We start from the raw sequence: 21,610 nt of genomic DNA, 5'->3' as shown, positions 1-21,610 counted from the left end.
TTGGAATAAACTGTTTGGTTTTTTTAATTGCCTTGTTACCATGCAGAACCGCACAACAGGTAAAATCCCTCTAATTTAGGTGGTTGAGTTTCACAAAAGAATATATTTGTTATTGAAAAATGTTCAAACAAACAGAGCTTAGTCGGGTAATTGCTGCCATCCAGCGACTCTAAGCAGGTATTTCATGTGTGTTGACGCGGTCAAAATCAATGCTCGACACTAAAAAGCCTCTTTGGAGGTATTACCAAAATCTTTTTATTAGAAAAATACTACTTTTTAAAATGGAGTAGACGGACAGATGAAACTGACAGACAAAACATTACTCATTGAAGGTGAAGTCCATTTTATCATAGAGCTACAATCAAATAAAAAAATAAACGACTTTTCATTTGAGTCATTGAATATTTACCGTTTTTCCCGCATACAGAAACCACAAAATTGTGTCTGTGAAAGTTGTAAGAAATACGAGCTAACGCGAACGCATCACCGGCTTGTCGGTGTTCTTCCGCCCCCTTGCTCGGCCTCCACTCTGGTGACGTCACTCGCAGAGTTGTCATGGCGTCTTTCGGACAGAAGCTGCTACTGCAATTTAGCTAAAATCTGTCGACAGTCTTTAGGTCGAAATGGAGAATAATGCAACTCTGCATCGAGAAAACGACGGCGGCGCTCTGTGCGCCACGATTGGCGGAGAGATGGGCGATGTCGGCGGAGTGAAAGCGACGGCCGAGAAATGCAAGAACAGTGAGGCTCCTCTCAATACTTTGGTTGGCGATAGTTGTAACAAGAGCACAACAAATGTTGGCGCTCCGGCAGCCCTTAATGTCAATTCCAGTGCAGGAAAATCCCAAGTGCCAGAAGTCATCGAAGTCCCGCCTGTGCGGGATGAGAAGCTGAAGAACGCGGAGAGCGAATCGCGGTCGGGGTGCGAGGATCAGGTCAATAACGGGATGGGGCATGACTCGGTGCTGGGTGCAGGAGACAGCGAGGGTGGTGCCTCAAAGTTGGTCAACAACAAAGGCGACGGTGCCTCGACAACTCTGGCTGCGGGCACTTCTGGGGCGAAGACGGAGGGGTTTAGTTGTGCGGAAAGTGAAGCGACCAAACTTGACAAACCGTCGCATCTGTGCACGAACAGTTCCATCGCGGAGAACGTCAAGACGGGGCCGGAGCACACCTTATCCGAGGGGTTGGCGAGTGGGAGTGACCCCGAGCCCAGCCTCGGCGGGGAGTCGCGGAGCATAGATTCACTCGAGTCCTTCTCAAACCTCAATTCGTGTCCCAGCTCCGACTTAAACAGCGAGGGACTGGAGGACCGAGGACTGGCCCTGGCCCTGCAGAGCGAGTATGGGGCCGACGACTCAAAGCCTCCGTGTGTGAAGGACCGGGCGGCCGGCCAGTCCATATACCACATTAAATGGATCAAGTGGAGGGAGGAGAACACACCGATCATCACCCAGAACGAGAACGGCCCCTGTCCATTACTGGCAATCATGAATGTTCTCCTGCTTGCTTGGAAGGTAGAGATGGGTGCAGATCAATGGAAACTGAGTTCTAGCCTGTATTTCTTAGCCTTGACCTCTGAGGAGTTAGTGATTACAACAACATGCAGAACTGACGGCAGCAGGTTGATGGAAACCTGCCCGGGCTTCGGTTCGGTCGGGGCTGGTCCTCGTTTGCTGTAGATGTGTGATCTGATGTGTCTCTGCCACAGGTGAAGATGCCCCCCATGATGGAAATAATCACCGCTGAGCAGCTGATGGAGTACCTCGGTGAGGGTTAACGTCGTTACACATTTTACACGATGGCAAATTCATCTTACAGCATTGATGGAATTGAGGAGGAACATAAAAAAAAATCCCTAGTTTTGTGTTTGGCTGCCTTTGCAGACCCGGACCTGCATGTTGCCCACGAGTCCATTTGCTGATTGCTGAAAACGCTTTCATATCAGCTCTTAATACAGTCAGATCCAACACAGTTGGGTCTGTTACAGTGCCACCATGGCTAAAGGGCTAAAGCGCATCGCACAGTGTCCCTTAACCAGGGACATAAACCATAGACGGGACGCATTTGAGTTTTGCTTCGCTGAACTAATCCTCATTATTCATAGCGCATAAATGAGCAGAAACCGGCAAATGAACATTCTCGTTCACCAGCTTATTTGGAAAGAAATGAGCTGGATTTTTCAGAGTAAATGCTACTGTCCTGCTGCGATGCCGAGATATCGAAGCTTCCAGTGAGTTCAGAATAGGAACTCATTTTAATGTGAGAGTATCAGGCCTTTGCAGAATCCTCCCCGTGGCTACTTAGAACAACTCAAAAGATTCGTCAGCGCCTGTACAGCCTCCTTAACTGTTTGGATCGATGCGGCGCTATTGATTGCTTTGCTAACTGCTCTTTGCTCGTGTCACACTGCAGGAGACTACATCCTGGAGACCAAACCCAAAGAGATATCGGAGGCTCAGCGGCTAAACTATGAGCAGGTAACTCTTGCATACTCGCTGCAGATTATTATCATTGCTAAGCAAACGTCGTTTTTGCTTCAGTGAATGCGGCAGCTCTAAAAAGCACGGGATCGTTGGAGACTGCTCTGAAGGGTCTGTTCAGAGACCTCGTCAGCGCCGTGGTTTTACCCCGTTTGCACTGCAGTACCAGATTAAGTTGAAGGATAATCCACAACGGAGGAATAACTCCCAAATCGATTGCTAACCGCATAAAACAGCGGCCCGGCCTGTTCCACCCTCCATAGGTTATATAAGACGCATCTTGCAAGGTCCAGGGAACAACAGGGGTCAGGAGTGTCAGATGATGTTGTTTCACATGGCTGTGGATGGTTAGAGACGCTTGGCTGGCTTCAGCTCCCAGCTATTTCTGCGCCCTGCATGTGCGGCTCACCATGAGACAGACTTCGATGGAGCTGTAGATCTTCAGCTTCTTCTCCAGCTCGCCAGCGGCACAGGAGAGGCCTTGCCTCTATTCCTTCTGCAGGGCACCAACGCATCTGCCAATGATTTGAAGTCACATTTCATTCATGGAGGCGAAAACACACTTTACACAGGATCCTTGTGACTAAAATTAGACTGAGCTGAAAACGACCATGTTAAATAAATCAGTGGCGTCCTCGGCGCGCAGAGTCGGCGTTAGGGAGTGGTGAGGCATTTGTGTTGCACAGTTATTCTTGTAGTCCAGGCCCAGACCCTGTCCTGGGACGTCTCCCACATGTGGGTTTCCTCATGTCCACGTCCTGTGGTTGACACATTTTTTTATGCCTCTGGGATGATGGGATAGGAAACCATGAGGGAGGCAGAGAGAGTCTGAAATGTGTTTATGTCTGTAAAACAGAGGGTGGCCACTTCTTTAGAGAGTCATCATTCCATTTTACTGGCTCGTTAGAAAATGCAGCCGCCATCACCCAGAATTTGAACCCCTCGGGGTGGTTCCACAAATAAATTCATAAAAAAAACCACCATCGTCTGTCGCAGGATTATATGAGGATTAAAACAGCAGTTTCACGGCAGCTCTTTCGCCATTGTTAAATATTTACCCAGAGGAGCTGGGGAAGGGTAGTTTGGCTGTGCCTCGTCTGTCTCTGCTCAACACAGGAGAGTTCATGACAGTAGCAGCAAGGACGCCTCACGTAGACCCTTTCAAATATTATATGTGTGTTTCTGCAAGCCGAAACCATAAATATATGATGAGAACCCGTCCATGTAAATGTCAGATCAAATATATAACGATGTCATATTTAGAATGATTTTAGGGATGCGTGGAGCTCTTTGACTCTCTCTTTATTCATTTGAGGGGGGGGGGGGGGGGGGGGGCGTGTTGTCAGTAGCATGTTTGAATGGTGCCATCTGCACACTGAACCTCCAGTCAGGTGCAGCTTTGGAGACCAGAGATGGGTGTTTATAGGGTCTATCTTTAGAAAATGTGACAGGCGTTGGAAGATTTGAATCGTAAAAACACACCGAGACTGGATTTACGTCCATGGAAGCAGCGCTGATCATCTGATGTCCCAGCACTCATCTGCTCTGAGCCTGCTGCCTTAGAGTAACAGATGTGGTCCATTACTCGTCTGTGCTAATCCTAATCCCCTCCCTCCCCACCCCATAATAATAAAGAACGATGCGCTGGTGATGTTTCCAACAGATCAGCAATGGGGAAGAAGCCCATTAGCTGAGGAGACTGCTTGGATCTAATGAATGCACCAATGTTGGACCGTGCGGGAGTAATTTAATGCATCACAGGAAATATCTATTTTTTAGGTGACCCTCCGATATTCGTGTTTGTGAAGAGTCTTGTTGCTCAGGTTTAGCTTCTGCTGTATGAAAACTAATCTGCTTTCCTGGCGCTGGCGTTTGTCTGGGCCAGATGTTTGAAGCTACAGCGTCACGGTAGCTGCGCAGGGCTCAGCTGTGATGTGTGTGGTGACCCCGGAGTTAAATGGCAGCGCAGGTTTCCAGCCAGCTGGGAAGCACTGCTCTCAGCCCCCACTTCCTGCGCTCCTCAGCCCCCACTTCCTGCGCTCCTCAGCCCCCACTTCCTGCGGTCCTCAGCCCCCACTTCCTGCGGTCCTCAGGTGTGCTTTCCTGTGACACAGTCGTGTCTCCAATGAGAAAGCACCTTCCCCTGAAGGTTTCACACGGTTTCACTGTGTAGCGACACAAAGGAACACATCAGTCCATGTATTTTGCTTTCAAGACAAAAGGCCAGTAAATAATGTTTGGTTGCCATAAAAATTTGGAAGAATTTTATACTCGCTATTTAAAATGAGCAGAGATTGATTATAAATACTCAGTATAAATGCAGTTAAGACAATTGCTGTTCATTCGGAGTGATTTACCCATAAAGGACGTATGCATCCGTGAACAAAAACACCGAGGTAGTTTGTGTATCGAACAGGAACAAGTGCAGCTAATTGTCTCTTGTCGAGGGTGAAAAATCGATCCCTGATAGCTGCTGCCATGCTGACGTGTGCAGACAAGCCAAGAATAATGTAGCAAATGAAGCCGCCGGTACAGGACGGGCTCGCGGCTCGATGGGACGTTGCAACTTCGAGTTCTTCGCGTCACGTATCGCGGGTCTTTACAAGCACGTCCGGACGGTTCTCTTTGTGTTCTAGAACATGAGCGACGCCATGGCGGTGCTGCACAAGTTGCAGACGGGTCTGGATGTGAACGTGAAGTTCACGGGGGTGCGAGTCTTCGAGTACACCCCGGAATGCATCGTGTTCGATCTGCTGGACATCCCTCTCTACCATGGCTGGCTGGTCGACCCCCAGGTGAGGTCCTTCTCTGATCCACACATTTCAGTGGCTTTCATCACGTTGGATGAATATTCTACCATCTCCCAGTTCTGACCCAACTTCACCGATTTTCTTGATATTGTAGCAGGAAAAAACACCCTTGATTTCAGAGTTTTACCTCCCGTTCCCACCATTTCTGCACGTGTTTCCAGATGCGAGACATCGTCAAGGCGGTGGGCAACTGCAGCTACAACCAGCTGGTGGAGAAGATCATTTCCTGCAAGCAGTCCGACAACAGCGAGCTGGCAGGGGAAGGTGAGCGCCACGCCCCCCTCTGGGCTCATCTCGTCTTTGATTTCACATCTTTACATTAGTAAAACTGGTGTTGGGCCTATTCATGGCACGACTCCGGCGTCCTGGACTGAGGAAGTGGAACTAAAACCAGGATGTATGTGTGGATGTGCACATTCCATCTTCTTACTTTTCTTCCAGTAGCAGCTGGGAGTAAATTCTCAGCTAATAATACGGTGACTCTGTCAGCCCAGCCAACAGCACCGGGGCTGCAACTGTGGCACAAATTACTGCTGGAACGTCTTTTATTTGGTTGTGTTTTTGCATTTGGAGCATAGAAAATATCCATGAAGGGTGCGTTATTGCTTCATCTCTTGCAACTTCTTTCCTTGGTTCGTCGCAGGGTCGATTGTCTATTTCAGAAATGACAGATTACCGCGTCTCTTTCCAGCTGTTACTCGGTCAACACCGAGTAATCACAGCAGCCACTGTTGTGTGTAAAAGAATTCTACAGAAATAACAGGTTTTCAGCATAGCTGACTGACCAATAGCTGACTGCTGAGTCAGAACAGGTTGCTTCATTTGTCAGCGCGCGTGTGTGTGTGTGTGTGTCTGTGTGTGTGACTCATAGTGAAGCCCCACCTTGCATTTTATCAGAATAAACATAGTAATTAAAGTTTTCTGTTTTTTTGGGGGGTTTTTTGTAACTCTGCCCAAAATATGGGCTGTAAACAGAAACTAAGGGATTTAAAATGAAGACCCGTGTTTGATCCCTCTCAGTCACTCGGGGGTTTAATCCCTGACTTTTCTCTGGTGTCAGGCATCATGGCGGAGCAGTTCCTGAACAGCACAGCCACTCAGCTGACGTACCACGGCTTATGTGAGCTCACCTCGACGGTGCAGGAGGGAGAACTCTGCGTCTTTTTTAGGAACAACCACTTCAGCACCATGATCAAGTTCAAGGTAAACGCCGATAATGACGGGAGACTGTCTCGCTCGACGCACTTACACCCAAACACAAATACAAATGTCAATAAAAACAAGTTGCCACGGCCCCGCTGGGCATTTAAAGTGAACTAAAAGAGTCCTTTACTTGAGTTTGATAAATGCTCATTAGGTGATTGACTAAAGATTTGTAAGTATGAACAGAGCTCCCGTTTCAATCCCAAAAAGACTGAGCTGTGATGCAAATATCATATAATAACTTGTCTATTATTTTTCCATTAAAAAGCATGAACATTTCTTTTTCCCTTAAACTTTCATGTTTAAAAATTGTTTAAAATTCCTTATTATTAAAAAAAGAGGTGGTTTTTGTGCTGTCACACAGTGCAGTCGTATTAAATGAGTATATACACATCTGGATAGTGTTTCTGTGGGCCTTCCTCCACATCTCTCCAGCCTTTTCCGACTCTTCCTGTTACCCACAGAAGCGGAAGTGAAATCCGCTGAGTTTAAGGTTGGATATATTCTGTGTTTGCCAGTGTAAACAAAGCTGGACATGTCGCTTGTAACCCTAACCCAGACTCATACGACTGGAGGGCGGCCGCACATAACGTGTCGTGGTTTTTGTTTTTAGGGTCAGCTGTACCTCCTGGTCACAGACCAAGGTTTCTTGACGGAGGAGAAAGTGGTCTGGGAAAGCCTGCATAATGTCGACGGAGACGGAAACTTCTGCGATTCTGAGTTCCGGTTGCGGCCTCCTTCTGATCCAGAGACTGTGTACCGAGGCCAACAGGATCAGATAGATCAGGTTAAAATGCTACGCTAGCTCTGTCAACTTTCACGGCATCAAGGCAGCTTCGAAGTTGCTTTCGAGCAGCTCGAGGAAAAACCCGAGAGAGAGCGTATCAGAAGTGAGGATAAAATCATCCCAAACACAACGAGATGGAATCAGATATAAAAATAAATTCTGTTTGCTTCAAGATCTGCTTGGAGGAGACTCTCAGAGCCTGAAAATTACGCGACGTGGTTCTAAAGGACCAACCCGGCCATGCTTCCCTGCAGGCCAAAGTCTCCACGGCGACCCCGGTCAACGGGATGATGTCCCCTGGGCAGTTTGCTTCCCAGATTTGTGCTCTTTGCTTGAACAGCACAGCGCTGAAATGGAGCCTGCTGACAAATTAGCTGCCACGCTCCCACAGAGACAAGAGCTATTCCTTTTTTTATTAGCCATACACACTCTGGCCCAGTGGGCCTCAGCTATAAGGTCGTTTTTCAGAGAATTTTCTGAACTTATAATTAATTCATGGAAGAACTGAGGAAAACGGACAGTTACATAAGCAAAGCGCAACAAAGAAGAGCGTAGTGCATCAACGTAAACGGCACCGTTTACAAGAAATCTGAACAAAAATCTGTTTTATTTCTGTAATTAAAACTGGAGCGAGGAGATGTAGAATTATCCGTCCGTGTTCCAGCCTCACGACGACGGCCGTGCCCTTAATTCATCGAGCCCCTCTGCCTTTCTTTTTGGGTCTCAGGACTATCTCATGGCGCTGTCGCTACAGCAGGAGCAGCAGAGCCAGGACCTTCAGTGGGAGCAGCTGCCCGAGGGCATCAGCGATCTAGAACTGGCTAAAAAGCTCCAGGAGGAGGAGGACCGACGAGCTTCCCAGTACTACCAGGAGCAGGAGCAGGAGCAGGCGGCACAGGTGAGAGGAGAGGGAGGCAAGAAATCCTGAACCTACCCTGCTTTTCTTTTAGCAACATTTTAGGAACAAACCTTGGTCCGTTTCCACCCAAGTTAATCGGACAAAAGTTATCCAGGGGGGAAAGAAATAGCCGTTAGGACATTTCAGATTACCCAGAATGCTTTAGTGGTGAAACACCCATGCGGCCTTTATTATTAATCAGGGTTCATTCTGTTTGTGCTTTAAACATCTGGAAAATGGAGCAAAGAAGCGAGCAGGAAAGATCCCCTGGCAGCATCATACTCTCAGACGGGTCCGGGCAGGATGAGGGGGACCTCCAGCCACCTTTCCCAGCTCAGCGTCTCCTTGATTGCTGATAAATGAGTGCAAAGGAACTGTTTGGTTAATTAGACGTAATCATGATCTCTCCAGGCAGTTTAATCAGAGCTCTCAGTATATGTGAGTTCATGCTCCTCCGTCCTTCTGTCCCGTGTCCAGCAGGGACAGGAGGAGCCTTCTGAGAGGGTTGAGACAGACGGAGGCGCAGCAGGCGGAGCGGGGGACGGCGGCGGGACGGCGGCGGGACCCAGAGCCACGGCCAGCCCGGGGAAACAGTCCTACAGCGGCGAGCGCAAGGCCAAGAAAGAACCGAAGGAGAAAGACAAATGCGTTATTTTGTAACGGACGGCGTGCCCGGGTGAGTGAGTGTGTTGTGCATTTGCTTATCTTTGAGAACGGGGACGATGTTCCCCTCCATGGACCGGGCCAACGCCACCCGATGACACACGAGGGATGGAGAGAGCGGAGGCGCCACGACACTGACGGGGGATCTGCTGTTCCCAAACCACTGGTGCCTGACATCATCTATCCTCAGTGGAACATGGACATCAGAGGCTGGGACACTTCTTCTACAACAACAACAACAACAACTACCCTTTCAGAGTCAGCCAAACTTTGTTACCTGTCGCACAGTGCACTATATTTGTGATGTGGGCTCGAGTCTATTCGGACATCTGTTTTGTAGCAACAGGAAAAAAGAAAAAAAAAAAAGGAAGGAAGGAAGGAAAGAACCTGAGGACGTCACCCTCAACCTGCTTCCAAAAGTCGTCACTCCTTTTATTTCCGTTTAATGTTTAAGCTCGTTGGGCATCCGAAGACTTAGACGGCCAGACGCGCTTGTCTGGTTTGAGCCGAGAGGCCAAGAATCACATTTTATCGGAGACGTGCAAAAAGTAGCTTTTTACAGGATTTACGAAGTCATTGCGTAACACCCGGTTACGTAATGGAAGCGTCGGGTCCTGAAGAAACACATAAAGCAAATGAATTAATAATCACGCCACAGTCTGAGGAACACAAACTGCTGTAGTTTGGCGTTCCGGCGGTTCCCTGCCCACCTCCCAGTGCCCCCCCCCCCCGCGATATGGCCGATGCTGGGCAGATGTGCACCACTTATGTTGTCGAGGGATTTCTTCATGTGCTGCAGCTCTCTCCTGGCTTGGATAGTGCCAGATAATGAACATGGTTTTAACAGATTTCTGTGTGTGTGAGTGTGTGTGTGTGTGTGTGTAAGCGTAAGCCAAGAGGGATTAGAAGTCAAAACACTCTGTGTGTCCTGCACCAAACCACGATGTACTGAAGGGTTCGTTCATGCCAGATAGCTGCCAGATACCGAAGCTACCTAACGACGCCCGCGACAGCCGACCTGCTCAGAGTTGCCTTACCGGAGTTTGGCAGCCTTGTTTCCTGCTGTATTTCAATGTGTGTGTTATACGTGTACGATGGCACGCGACTCATTTTTCACACTTTTTTTTTTTTTTAATTTAACAAGTTTTTAGTTTGGGAAGTTGCCAAAACCTCTATGTTGCAGTAGGTAGATATTGGATATTTAATGGCTTTTACTCGCTTTGACCAGGGCAGCGACGGTCAAACTGAGAACAACCGGGATCGTGTGTGTGATACGACCACATCGGGATCGGGATCGTGTGTGTGATCCCACCACATCGAGATCGGGATCGTGTGTGTGATACGACCACATGGAGATCGAGATCGTGTGTGTGATCCCACCACATCGAGATCGGGATCGTGTGTGTGATCCCACCACATGGAGATCGAGATCGTGTGTGTGATCCCACCACATCGAGATCGGGATCGTGTGTGTGATACGACCACATCGAGATCGGGATCGTGTGTGTGATACGACCACATCGAGATCGGGATCGTGTGTGTGATCCCACCACATCGAGATCGGGATCGTGTGTGTGATACGACCACATCGAGATCGGGATCGTGTGTGTGATCCCACTACATCGAGATCGGGATCGTGTGTGTGATCCCACCACATTTCTGTTGTCGGGTCGTCCTTTCAGAGCGTACCTTCGAGGGTCCAGTACAGGACGGGCTTTCATTGGCCGTCTCTTCTGGGACGTTCCCGAGGAGCTGCACTCGGCTGAACCACAATCTCCCCCGTTTGGTTTGTTGTTGTGGTTTGTTTGTTTGTTTGTTTGTTTGTCTGCCAAAACGCTGAGCAACCCACCGGTCGACTTCCTCCAGACTGTGAGGGTCAGGTTATTTGTGAACTGGTGCTGTGACATGCGGCAGACGGCCATTGGAGATCAGAGCTCCGCGCGGATTTATTTCCTGGTTCTGCTCTTTGGTGGCGTCACCTTTGCATTTTTCTGCTTTTACTGCAGCATTTAGTGGAAAACTACAATGTATATATGTTGCTAACACACCCTCAGAAGGAGTTCAGCTCGGGGTCTGTGCCATTATTGTACCCTGGGGACCCCGTACATTCCAATTGATGCCTTGGGTCAAACCTCGGTGTGAGTGGGAACCATTTATAATGAGCATCGTGTATCTTTTTTTTTTTTAAAGCCTTATATTATTTAAACAGGACAAAAGGACACATGCATGTTAGCAAACTGAGACAATCCATGCGTTTTTGCATCCTCACCACTGCTTTCCTGACGGGACGTTTCCGGGAGTGTCTCGACCCGTAGTTGACCTGTAGTTTCGTGACCACTAGTCTGTTGTGTTTTGAAATGATCTGCACACATGAACACTAAACCCAGCGATTAATCCTTGAAGGACCTGACACTTTGATTCATTGCACCCTCCACCCTGGATCAGCACTGGGTTCAGGGACAGTTTTCCTGGCTAAATCACATCTATTAAGATGATGGTGAGACAGGACAGTTTTGGAGGGGGTGCTTTCTGGCAACATTGTGATTTTTTTTTTTGTCCCTGTGGGTTTTACCTCATTTCAGTCTAAAGTGAAATGGTGACATTCCAGTGGAATTAAAAGAAAAAAGAAGCTGAATCCACACAAAGCTGTTTGATGTTGAAAGTGTTTCGGAGTTGGTGTGATTGAAAACACGCCACCCGTGTACCTGCTTCCCATCAACACCCGCGTTTACACTCTGGATATTTTTGTTGTTGGGTTCCCGGCCGGACCGATTGTGCGTTTGGTGTCTCGGTTGTTTCCTGTATGCCTTGTAAAAGTGATGCTGGGGTAAATATTGTACAGTCGGAGTTTTGACAAGGTTGTGGTTGTAATTGGTTTTGCACTGTTACCGTGGATATGCACTAAGAGAAGAGAAACATACCTCATTTTATACAGAACAGAAATTGTGCAAGAGTGCTGTCTCCCCCCCCCCCCGACTCCCGCCCTCCCCCCATTCACGCTTAGAAGAACGAAAGGGCTGCTTAAAGGTTTTGGCTAGAAACGATGGCGTCGTTAGGGCGACCGTGAAGATAAGACAGCACAGATCACTAACGATGGAACGCTACAGAGAACGGCGATTGGCAGAGGTGCGTCCTCGGTTCACCTCATTTAAAAACCAACCAACCAAAAAACAGGCTGGGACAGTTTCGCCTTTAATGGCCTCTATACGTTCCAGAGGGACGTGGAGGATTGACGACACTCGGAAAACATCCACCGTGCTGAACGATCGGACACCTTTTCGTGAACCGGATGTGTCCAGACTCCCAGATTTATTCGGTGCATGTGCAGCGTGAACTGACGCGCGGGATGAAAAACATACGCTTCTTAACGTGCTGCCCATTCTGTTCGTTTGACCGTAGCAAAAGTAGAGTGCGTGTGTGTGAACACAAGCGGTTACTTATTTGTTTCATCTATTTGCATTAATGACCAAATAATGTATGTAGCCTTTCTCATTACAGTCGCACATGTATGTGGTTATAAAAAACAAAATGCCTTATAGATGAGGGACATTCAACCTGATTTCAAGTACCAGGATAATAAAAGACTGAAATCAACACTTGGCCTTGTTGTCTGTAACTTTACGATGGGCGATTTAAGCTGATTTAAGATTGTACAAGAGAACTGACATTTAGGGGTTATTGAAAGGTCACCGGCTGGACGCCACCGAGCGGTTCGGCTCCTTTGGAGCAGAAATGTCAGCGGGATCAACAGAAATGAACGTCGAGTTGATTTCCGTCACATCCGGAGGACGGCGGGTGGAAAACCGAACGGGGAGCCGACGAGTCTGACGGGTGACGCCAATCACGTCTCCTGTGTAGAAGAGGGATGAACCTGGTGGTCGGCGAGCAGGGCGGAGACCTGGAACAGCCGAGGCTCCTGGCACGGTCTGTCCCATCATGAGTGGGACACCTAATGTGCACGTGCAGATGTGCGCTTCCAATGCATGAGATTAAAAACTTGTAGACCTTAAATGAGAGTTTCATTCCAACGTGCCATTTTTCTGTCAAATGAAGCCACAAACGTTGCTCAAGTCCACACAGGAAAATGTGTGTTTATTGTAGAAACCCAGACGGTGAGAATTCAAGTCATTACCCGACTGCCTGCCACCAGAAAACACCGGCGCTGGGCTGACCCCCCCCGCAGTTGTATGTCGTGGGCTGGTCTGCACGCGACCCGTGAGCAGACATTTGCAGTGCAAGGCGAGTCGGTCATGACGTTTGACGGATCAGGACGACCACACTGAGCTTTGAAAAACAAAACTAAAAAAAAAAACAGTCCTGCGGCCCTCGTTTCCTCAGAGAAACCTCTAAATTAGTGAACGACGGCCATCGCACTCAACTAAATAACACTAAAATAACAGTTACACCGGAAAACAACGCCAGTATGCTATAAAAAAAAAAATGTACATACAACACTCAGGAGACGGTGTTTGAAAAGGCGCTACGAAGCCCCGCGGCTGTACAATGACGGTCTCTTAAACTGAAGCAACACGTGTGCACAAGGTCGGTTAACGGCGACAGCACGACCGTCTGGAACCCACACCCGGGTAAACACTATACAAAATAAAACGGAGTCAGGGAACCGCCTGGCTTTAAATGTACCACTTAAAATATTATCCTAAAAATAAAGAGTTCAGAAACATTTTACAAAAAGGAGGCCGCTGCTAGAACTGCCGTGGCGTTCCTTTGTAGGACTTGAACCCGCCTGTGCTGCCACCACTGGGAATGGAGTTGCTGGTGATCTGTACAATTCTGTTGAGTCCGGACGAGGAGTGACTGCGGAGAGAAAGGGGACAGCCTGTAGCTGGCGTCACAGAGCTCTTCCTTCGAGGCTTTAGGGCCTAAACCTGCTGTACCTGGAGGACCCCATCAAGCTGCCCCGGCTTTCCATCCTGCGGTTGTCAGGGAAGGCTCTCTCCTGGCTGCTGGAGCCACCCTGCCACTCTTTCCTCAGTCCCGACTCCCTGCTGTGACGTTCCACCACCACTTGCCGACCGGAGGTGAACGGCTGTGGAGACGGAGGAGGCTTTAGCCAGGCTGCGCCCCCACTAAAGACGGCAAATCCCAAGTTCTAGGCGTTAAAAATGCTGACCTGATTGTTGATCGTCATGGATTTTCCATCGCGTTCGCTGAAGCTGCTCCTCCCGCGGCTGCTGGAGGGGCCTCCTCTCACCGAGGGGCCCGGACCATCTCGGCCCGATCGTTCCGTGCGCATGCGCATCGGTCCTCTGCTCGACCCAGCGTTAAGAGAAGAGACGTAAGCGCTCGTGTTCGGGAGGGGGGGGGGGCGAGGAACTGTGCTAGAACTGTGCCAGTTTACCGGATCTCTCCCTTGCTTGCGTTCATGCCGCCCTCGTTCTTCCAGCCGGGCTCTCCGTCCCGAGACGAGCGACGGTTCGACATGCTCGGCATCGTGGATCTGGCTCCCATGTGGCGTTCGTGTACGGGGACGGGCCGTCTCTCCTCCCTGTCTCGGCGGTCTGTGTCGTGGAGTTCAGCCCGGGAAGAATGAGGCGGCTCGGTTCTCCGGACCGATTCAAAATTCTTTGGGTAGCGCTCGAAGCCAGGATTGTCTCTGTGGGGAGCAGGGCGGCGTTTCTTCTCATCTGGCTCGCCGTCAAACCGGTTCCGTCTAAAGAGGTTTGAATGAGGTCAATAAAATTAGAAACCCAAATTAGACTAAAAAAACAAACATTTAAGCCAAGAACACAGACTCGTTACTGGAAACATCTCGCCGCACCACCAAAACGACACATTATTTGTCAAAACTTGTTTGGATGATGGAAAATAACTCCCCAGTTATTGATTATTCAAAAACTACAGCCATTTTATGCACAGTGGTCATTTAAAACCATTTGAGCGGACCACTTTAAATATGGAGGTTAAACCCCAGCAATTTCCAGGGGTAATCATGGTGAAAGACCCCCTGCTGTGACAGCGGCTCGTTTGAGCGGAAAACGGTGCTACAGCGCCACCGTGTGGCAGCAACACGAAGAGCAGCTCGAGATTAAAGGTTTGTTCATAATGAACTTAAAATCTTCACATCTTAAATAACCATCTCATTTATATTCCAGTAATGAGGAAACCAGCTGCTACTGGTTTGCCATCATTTAGTGCATGTATTCTGCCTGCCGCCTCCTTCGGCAGCTCGAATCAGCCAAATTATTTACCTGTCATACGTGTTGGGCTGCTCCGACGTGGCTGCTGGAAAGCGACCCCTCTCCCTGGGATTGAAACTGGAAAACCGCTGCTGTCTACTGTAGTTGCTGCCTTGATGCATTCGGACGTCGGTGACCGACTGGATCTTCTTGTTGCCGTTCCAATAGGGATCATCTCTTCGTCTAATCCGTCAAATACACAACACGTCTCAATCCAGAGGGAAGCTTTAAACGCCAACACGTTAGAATGTGAAACAGGGGAATTTGCATTACACTTTCTTTAAACTCATACCCGTGCTCCATTTCACGGCCTCGTTTAAGGTGGTTTCTCTTTTCCTGCTCATAGCGAAGTTGCTCCTGCTGCCTCCGCAGCTCCTCACGCTCACGTAATATGCGCTCAGCCTCTTTTCGCCGTTCCTGGAAAATATCATGACCTTTAACATTGGCATGTATGAATCAGCTAAAATCAGCTATGGAACGTCTGTCCAACACAACCCTGTTCTGAGCGTCACAGCACCTGCTCTATTCGGACCCTCTCTCTCTCAAGCCTCTCCCTCTCCAAACGCTCCCGTTCCAGCTTCTGTCTCTCCATCTCAAGTCTCTGGCGCTCCCGGAGGAGGTTCTCCCGTTCTTCGCGCTCCCGCCGTTCACGTTCGGTTATTTCCCGTCGCCTTGAGGGAGACAAACGTAAAGTAAAACCCCCTGCAAAGACTTCCGCATGCCGCGCTTCAACCCCTCTCACATGTACGAGCACACGTCTACGCTACCTGCGGATTTCTGCGGCTCGACGGACGCGCTCCATCCGCTCGCGCATTCTTTGCTCTTTCATCTTCTCAAATGGCAAGATGTCCTCGCCTTTGTGAGGAAAGGGACGCTGCTTGTTCATCATCTCAAACTGAGACAGGCAGGAGATACACAAGTATTAAAAGAGGCAACTGATAAAATGATACGCTACTAGCAATAATACCCTACCATTTTAGGAGGGATCAGCCATTTTGGTCTTCTCTGTATGGCGACATTGACAAAAGGCTGGAAAAAAGGACCGTCAGAATTCATTTTTAATATTCATCTTCTGGCAAAATGCATTCATATATAGTTGGTAAATACAGCAAAATTAAACAAACACAGAAAACATCTTACTTTATCAAAATACCTTCCTCTTCTGAAAGGTCTCATATTGAGCAAGGAATCTCTTCTAGCATTTATTGGCATCATCTTGCCTGGGCTTTTGGCCTCTAAAAGAGAAAAGGATGATAATAACAGTGAAACTGAGAAGAACACAGAACAAAAAAGCCCAACATATAATTGTATAATATATTGGGGACGTGAACCTACTTCCATGCTTTCTGTCGTCTTTCATTGGAGGTGGTGATGTGGAAGATTCAGATTTCCCACTCTTGCTCTCCTGTTTGTTTGATAAATCTTTGTCCTTTTCCAAATGTTTATCTTCCTTTTTGTGAGCCAGCGTTATTCTGTGTGTAGGGAAGAAAGGGAGATGCATGTTTTAGGACAATAAATGGAGGGAGGGCCTACTTTTTACAACAAACACCCACTTATTAGTCATCTTAGTTGCCGTGGAAGTGCGCTTATCACTGGGTTTGTTGAAGGATGTTTTCACTTCAGCTTCCTTCTTGGAGTCTTCTTTCTTGAATGGATCATTTATGGACTGAAAAGACAACACAAACATGTATGTTTGTTTTTTTTGTTGTCACCAAAGCAGCTCCGCAAATGAAAACTCAGACAAAAATGTTTCCCTTTTCATAAATAACCATGGAATTCTTTCCAGACGCAACTTACGACAAATATCTTCTGTCCGTGGAGCTCGGTACAGTCGAGGTGGGAGATGCAGCGCGTCACATCTGCACTGGAGGACATGGTCACCAGGCCGTAACACTTGGAACCGGGACTGCGTGCGTTCGTTACCACCTTGGCACTCAAAACCTGAGAGAAAACACATTTTACTTTCTACCATCATGAGATGACATGCAAAAACTGACTGACCTGCAGGTATCATTTACCTTCCCATATTTGCCAAACAGGTTCTTCAGAGCAGCTGCTTTGGTGTTTGAAGACAGGCCACTCACCCACACGTTTCGAGAGGAACCGCCGCCGCCTATGACCCCTGAGCAAATGTACGCACGCGACGGTCAACGGGAGTCAAACAAGATGCACCAGATGGCAATTGATCATCAACACATACCCTTTTCATCTTTTGTAGATCTTGAATCTCTGTCTCTTGAAGAGCTGCAAAGCAAAGGTTGAAAAGGACAAATAAAAAGAAACACAGTCAAGGTTAGCAAAACTCCGGACACGACGCGACAAATGCAGTGGATCGGAGGTTTTTTCTGGGAGAAAAAAATCCTGTTGGCAAGGCGAAGATCTGAAACACTCAAATTCTTCATTGCTTTTCCTGAGGTGAGAGGAGTCGGGTTGTCAGCCAATTTATTCCCTGGACCAACGAAATCTTCTGAGGTTTGTTCAACTTCCAACTCAATGAGCAAAAAGGAGGAGGGGGAACCACCATCACAGGGACTAATGCTCTTTCACCATGTCTTGAGCAGAAACTGGAAAAGGCTTTAATACTGCTGGAAGGGCCAAAGTAACAAAACGGGGGGTTTTCTCAGCTCCTGGTTTACGTCAGAATTTAAGCAACTTCATGAAAACAAATCAGGGTGGTAAACTGCAGGAATACACTTTCCTTATGGAAAAAATCTGTCGCTCTTAGTGTGCTGGACTTTGTAGTAGAATCAAAGAACTGACATAGAATGACAAACCTCTTTGCTTGACCTGATGCCCCTGTGGTCGAGGGGCCTTTCTTCCCAGAATCCTTTTCTTTATCTCCCATTTCTGCTGTCTTCAAAGCCTCTCTGCCGTCTTTCTTTGAGGGCTCACCCCTGGATTCTTCATCTTTGTGGGCCCCTGACTCTTCTTCATTCATGTCATCATCTGCCCCCATCTCAGCAGAAACCTCTGGCTCATCAGTGGACTTCTCATAATCTGGAAGTTTCACATGTTTACCTGTATCCAGAAGATCATCACCATCAACATCTAGGGTAATGGCATCTTCATTTGGGATCATGACAGATATGTGGTCGTCCTCGGCCTCTTTTGAGGAACTCATGGCTTCGGCCTCGGCATCGGTGTCCGGCTCAGCCTCCTCTGGCTCGGCATCGGCGTCTAGCTCAGCCTCCTCCGGCTCGGCATCGGCGTCCAGCTCAGCCTCCTCTGGCTCGGTATCGGCATCCAGCTCAGCCTCAGCCTCCTCTGGCTCGGTATCGGCATCCGGCTCAGCCTCCTCCGGCTCGACATCACCATCCGGCTCAACCTCCTCTGGCTCAGCCTCTGTATCCAAGGCCGGCTCAACCTCGGCATCTGGCTCAACCTCGGCATCCAATTCTGGCTCAACCTCGGCATCAGCCTCTGGTTCAGCCCCGACATCTGCCTCTGGCTCAGCATCCAGCTCTGGTGTATCCCCCTCAACTTCAGCCTCTGGCTGAGAGAGGCCATCCTCACATGGAGCTGGCTTAGAATTTTCACGAGTACCATCATCTGTATCAGTTACATCTGAGGGATTTAATGAGGATAAACATGGCAAAAACAACTTTTAACAATGACACGTTGATTGTTACTTGACCTAAAAAGTAGAATAGAAAGCATATTCAGTGTTAATGGTCATCAAGGGTGCAGACACCACAAGAAGACAAAACACACAATCTTCACTGAAAATGGGGGACGATTTGGCGCTCTTCAATTCTTGAAGGTGTAGACTAGAGGAGTCACGATGCAGAACTGTGCAGTTCCAGGTGCTTCCCAGAATGTTGCAGTTCTCCAGACAGTCTTGTGCCAAAGTCCAAATGAAGAGAACAAACCATCACTTCATCTTTGACCTTTCTGAAAGAGGCCGTAAGCATCTCCTGTTCATCAGTCAAAGGAAAGCTGGTTTTATCCAACCATCAATGTCCACATGCTGTAGATTTCAAAACATCTTGAAAATCGCTTGTCATGTTTAAATCCCACGACGTGCAAATTGTCCAGCCAGGTGTACACAACGGTGTGTAACAACAGTCGCTGTCAGTCCCAGGCCAAGCATGAATGTCAAGTTTTCTTCAGTTGAGCACATCCTACGAGTGGGTGTGGGTACAGTTTGATAGGTGCCTTTGATGACATGTATGCAGTCTGTTGACCTTTCAGTTGCATCCCGATAGTCTTCAACTGACCCAAATTTTGGTCAATTTCACTGGCTACATCCGAGTGACTTGTAATGAAAATGTTGAATTCCTGCACGATGCAAGACAGCTGTTCAGTCAAATCCAGCACAAGTGTCGACCCATTATGGGCTTGATCCTGATTTGTTGAAGACAACAGCTTCTCTGTCATCTTTAAGTTTGGGTTTTTTAGGAGAATGAAGAAAAAAAAAAGGGGGGGGCAACTGGAAATCCGATAAAACAAGTTATCAGTAATTTGGGTACTTGGGTTATTGGAACACACAACCATTAATGAGCTTGTGAAACAACCACGCAAAAAGTATGTTCTGATCTGTAAAATGATCTCTCATAATTTTCACTCCTTGGTGCTCAATTTATCGCACTCTGGCCTAAAATACTGCAGTAACTTGTGGGCATATGGCAGAGAAAACATGAATTCTACCAGAACTTAATCATCCTGCTAATGTGCCACTATTACATTAATGTGTAAAAATACATACCCTTTTCTGATTCATACTCTTCATTTTCCTAGAATAGAAAATACTGAGATGTGAATATGTCAACACAAAGGCTCAGCAAAAGTGTGTTACTGTGTGGGAAAATAACATTTTTGCAATTTTGACATTTCCCCCCCTCAAATGTTCAACTGGGATTTATCATTCTTCTAAATAAATAATAATGTTGATTGGTGCCTGTAAGAAAAGCACTTTCTGACATGATCATAATCCATGTTTCTATCAAGAATGAATAGTTTAATAGTGGAACTAGTGATAACTTTCCATGCAGGAAGCTTCATATATTAAATTAGAAATGCATATGAAAAAAGACAAACACAGGCAAACTTAATAGACAGGGCATTTGACTATAGTCAAATAGTTATAGTCAAATAGTTATAGTTACTGACTATAGTCAGTAGTTGTCACTACTGATGGCGTGTAGAGAAGAAGGGATATATTGACAATAGTCACCTTAAAAGATGTCTCATCCCCTGTGGCATCTGTGTCTGAATCCAGCTTTTTCCCTGAAAGGTTAAATAAAACAACAAAAAAAGAATTTGGAAAACCATCATTTGGAAGAATATATGTTGCCTTGGACACCTTTCTCACCAATAAATTACCTTTAGTTTTTCCACCCTTCTTCGGTGTTGCTTCGAATGGAATCGGAATTTGAATATTTTCCTGGTCACCACCTTCATCTTCAAGAGCCTTAAAAAAAGTAACTGTTTGTACATTATCAGTAGATAACTACAAGAATAATCAGACTTGAATAATAACAATCATTAAAACATTTTATGCCACAGAAATGCACCTTGCTGTCGGGCTTACACCCTGTCAAATAAGACTGTTTTACTGCAAATTGTAAACCTAAATTTGAAAATAACACACCCCATCAAATAAGCTCACATTTATCTAGATGTGTAAATGTAGTGCATTTATCGGAGATGTATATATATATATATATATATATATTGATTGGTGCGTGGCCCCCATTGGCTTAATTAAACCCGACACCTCTGGGAATGGTAATAAAACACTCCTCAGTAAATACCAGTTATGCATATACACGTATAACCGCATGCTTTATTTTTCATTAGAAAACAATGAGGTTGCATTATACTAAACCACACATCCGCAAATAGAACGTATTAGGACAAGGACACAAGTAGGAAATACCTAATGAAACGCATATTGCACATCATTATTAGGAAAAACATGTATGCACGTAAAAGAGCTGCAGCTACGATACAGTGCTGCACGCACATCCCACCTAGAGCATCCTGGCAACTCGTATGTTTTGATCCACCTACCCAGAGGAGTGATTTAAAAATACATCTCAGACTGTCACTATAGCGGTGGTTTCTATGGCCCACAATCGTGTCTTTGAAACTTTGCTTTATGCACCAAACATGAACTAATCCAGTACTAATTTAAAGGTCTTCTTAAATAAATATATCTGGATGGCCTACCGCAACGGCTAACGTTTCATAGCATTAGGATTAGCTTTAGCATTTCTGCATTGGATGTCCAGGTACACTACGTTTTCCTACACCGATTAAATTGTAACTTACCTGTCTTAGTCTCGAAAGAAGAATGCTCTTGACGCCAGACGTGTCCAAACCCCTTCGCTTTAGCTCCGACTTAAGATCAACAACTCTCAATTCGGATAATTTTTTACTCTCTATGGAAATGGCACCCGTCGCCATTTTACCTCTATATTACCTTCTTGGCTCGGACCCGTTCTTCTTCTACGTCTATGCCTCGGACTCGCACTTCCTCTACGCCCTTAGCCGTTATACTGGCAGTGCTGGGACCCTAGAGCGCCACCTCATGGTCCGGAGAGCCACTGAACAATGTTTTGTAATAG

General features: G+C 47.2%; 2 protein-coding genes across 4 annotated transcripts; one reads left to right on the top strand and one right to left on the bottom strand.

The window, feature by feature from the left end:
• The first annotated feature begins 252 nt into the window (after positions 1-252).
• mindy2 (MINDY lysine 48 deubiquitinase 2) lies at positions 253-12,438 on the top strand. 3 transcript variants are annotated; one of them, XM_029846249.1, is made up of 9 exons: positions 253-1,517; positions 1,712-1,769; positions 2,416-2,480; positions 5,120-5,278; positions 5,455-5,557; positions 6,354-6,496; positions 7,110-7,283; positions 8,011-8,181; positions 8,429-8,644. In XM_029846249.1, the coding sequence occupies exons 1-9, from the start codon at positions 624-626 to the stop codon at positions 8,486-8,488; spliced, it is 1,827 nt and encodes a 608-aa protein (XP_029702109.1). In that variant the 5' UTR covers positions 253-623; the 3' UTR covers positions 8,489-8,644. The 3 variants fall into 3 exon arrangements, 2 of the variants coding, with proteins under 2 accessions (XP_029702109.1, XP_011608597.1); XM_011610295.2 differs by lacking the exon at positions 8,429-8,644 and adding an exon at positions 8,659-12,438 and having other exon boundaries at positions 258-1,517; XR_003890478.1 differs by lacking the exon at positions 8,429-8,644 and having other exon boundaries at positions 255-1,517; positions 7,110-7,386; positions 7,457-8,154.
• Positions 12,439-12,910: 472 nt separating this feature from the next.
• Positions 12,911-21,495, bottom strand: sltm (SAFB-like, transcription modulator). The gene is made up of 20 exons (XM_029846248.1): positions 21,315-21,495; positions 20,364-20,451; positions 20,215-20,267; positions 19,747-19,774; positions 17,816-18,605; positions 17,242-17,285; positions 17,060-17,163; positions 16,839-16,982; positions 16,595-16,707; positions 16,377-16,513; positions 16,182-16,276; positions 16,014-16,070; positions 15,809-15,936; positions 15,559-15,712; positions 15,334-15,458; positions 15,054-15,224; positions 14,204-14,515; positions 13,976-14,111; positions 13,740-13,891; positions 12,911-13,659 (listed from the first exon to the last, which is right to left on the bottom strand). Exons 1-20 carry the CDS (start codon positions 21,447-21,449, stop codon positions 13,548-13,550), a joined length of 3,078 nt encoding a protein of 1,025 aa, XP_029702108.1. The 5' UTR covers positions 21,450-21,495; the 3' UTR covers positions 12,911-13,547.
• Positions 21,496-21,610: the final 115 nt, after the last annotated feature.

Source organism: Takifugu rubripes, chromosome 13 (genome assembly GCF_901000725.2).
Source record: "Takifugu rubripes chromosome 13, fTakRub1.2, whole genome shotgun sequence".
Lineage (NCBI taxonomy): Eukaryota > Metazoa > Chordata > Actinopteri > Tetraodontiformes > Tetraodontidae > Takifugu > Takifugu rubripes.
The sequence above is the reverse complement of the archived record's forward strand: the minus strand, read 5'-3'. Positions and strand labels throughout refer to the sequence as shown.

Coding starts and splice junctions, on each gene's coding strand:
- mindy2 (XM_011610295.2), top strand. CDS start 624: ATGGAGAATAATGCAACTCTGCATCGAGAAAACGACGGCGGCGCTCTG. Junction 5,558..6,353: donor CAGCGAGCTGGCAGGGGAAG/GTGAGCGCCACG, acceptor CTCTGGTGTCAG/GCATCATGGCGGAGCAGTTC. Junction 6,497..7,109: donor GCACCATGATCAAGTTCAAG/GTAAACGCCGAT, acceptor TTTTGTTTTTAG/GGTCAGCTGTACCTCCTGGT.
- sltm (XM_029846248.1), bottom strand. CDS start 21,449: ATGGCGACGGGTGCCATTTCCATAGAGAGTAAAAAATTATCCGAATTG. Junction 20,452..21,314: donor TTCTTTCGAGACTAAGACAG/GTAAGTTACAAT, acceptor ACTTTTTTTAAG/GCTCTTGAAGATGAAGGTGG. Junction 14,516..15,053: donor CAGCCCAACACGTATGACAG/GTAAATAATTTG, acceptor AAACCTCTTTAG/ACGGAACCGGTTTGACGGCG.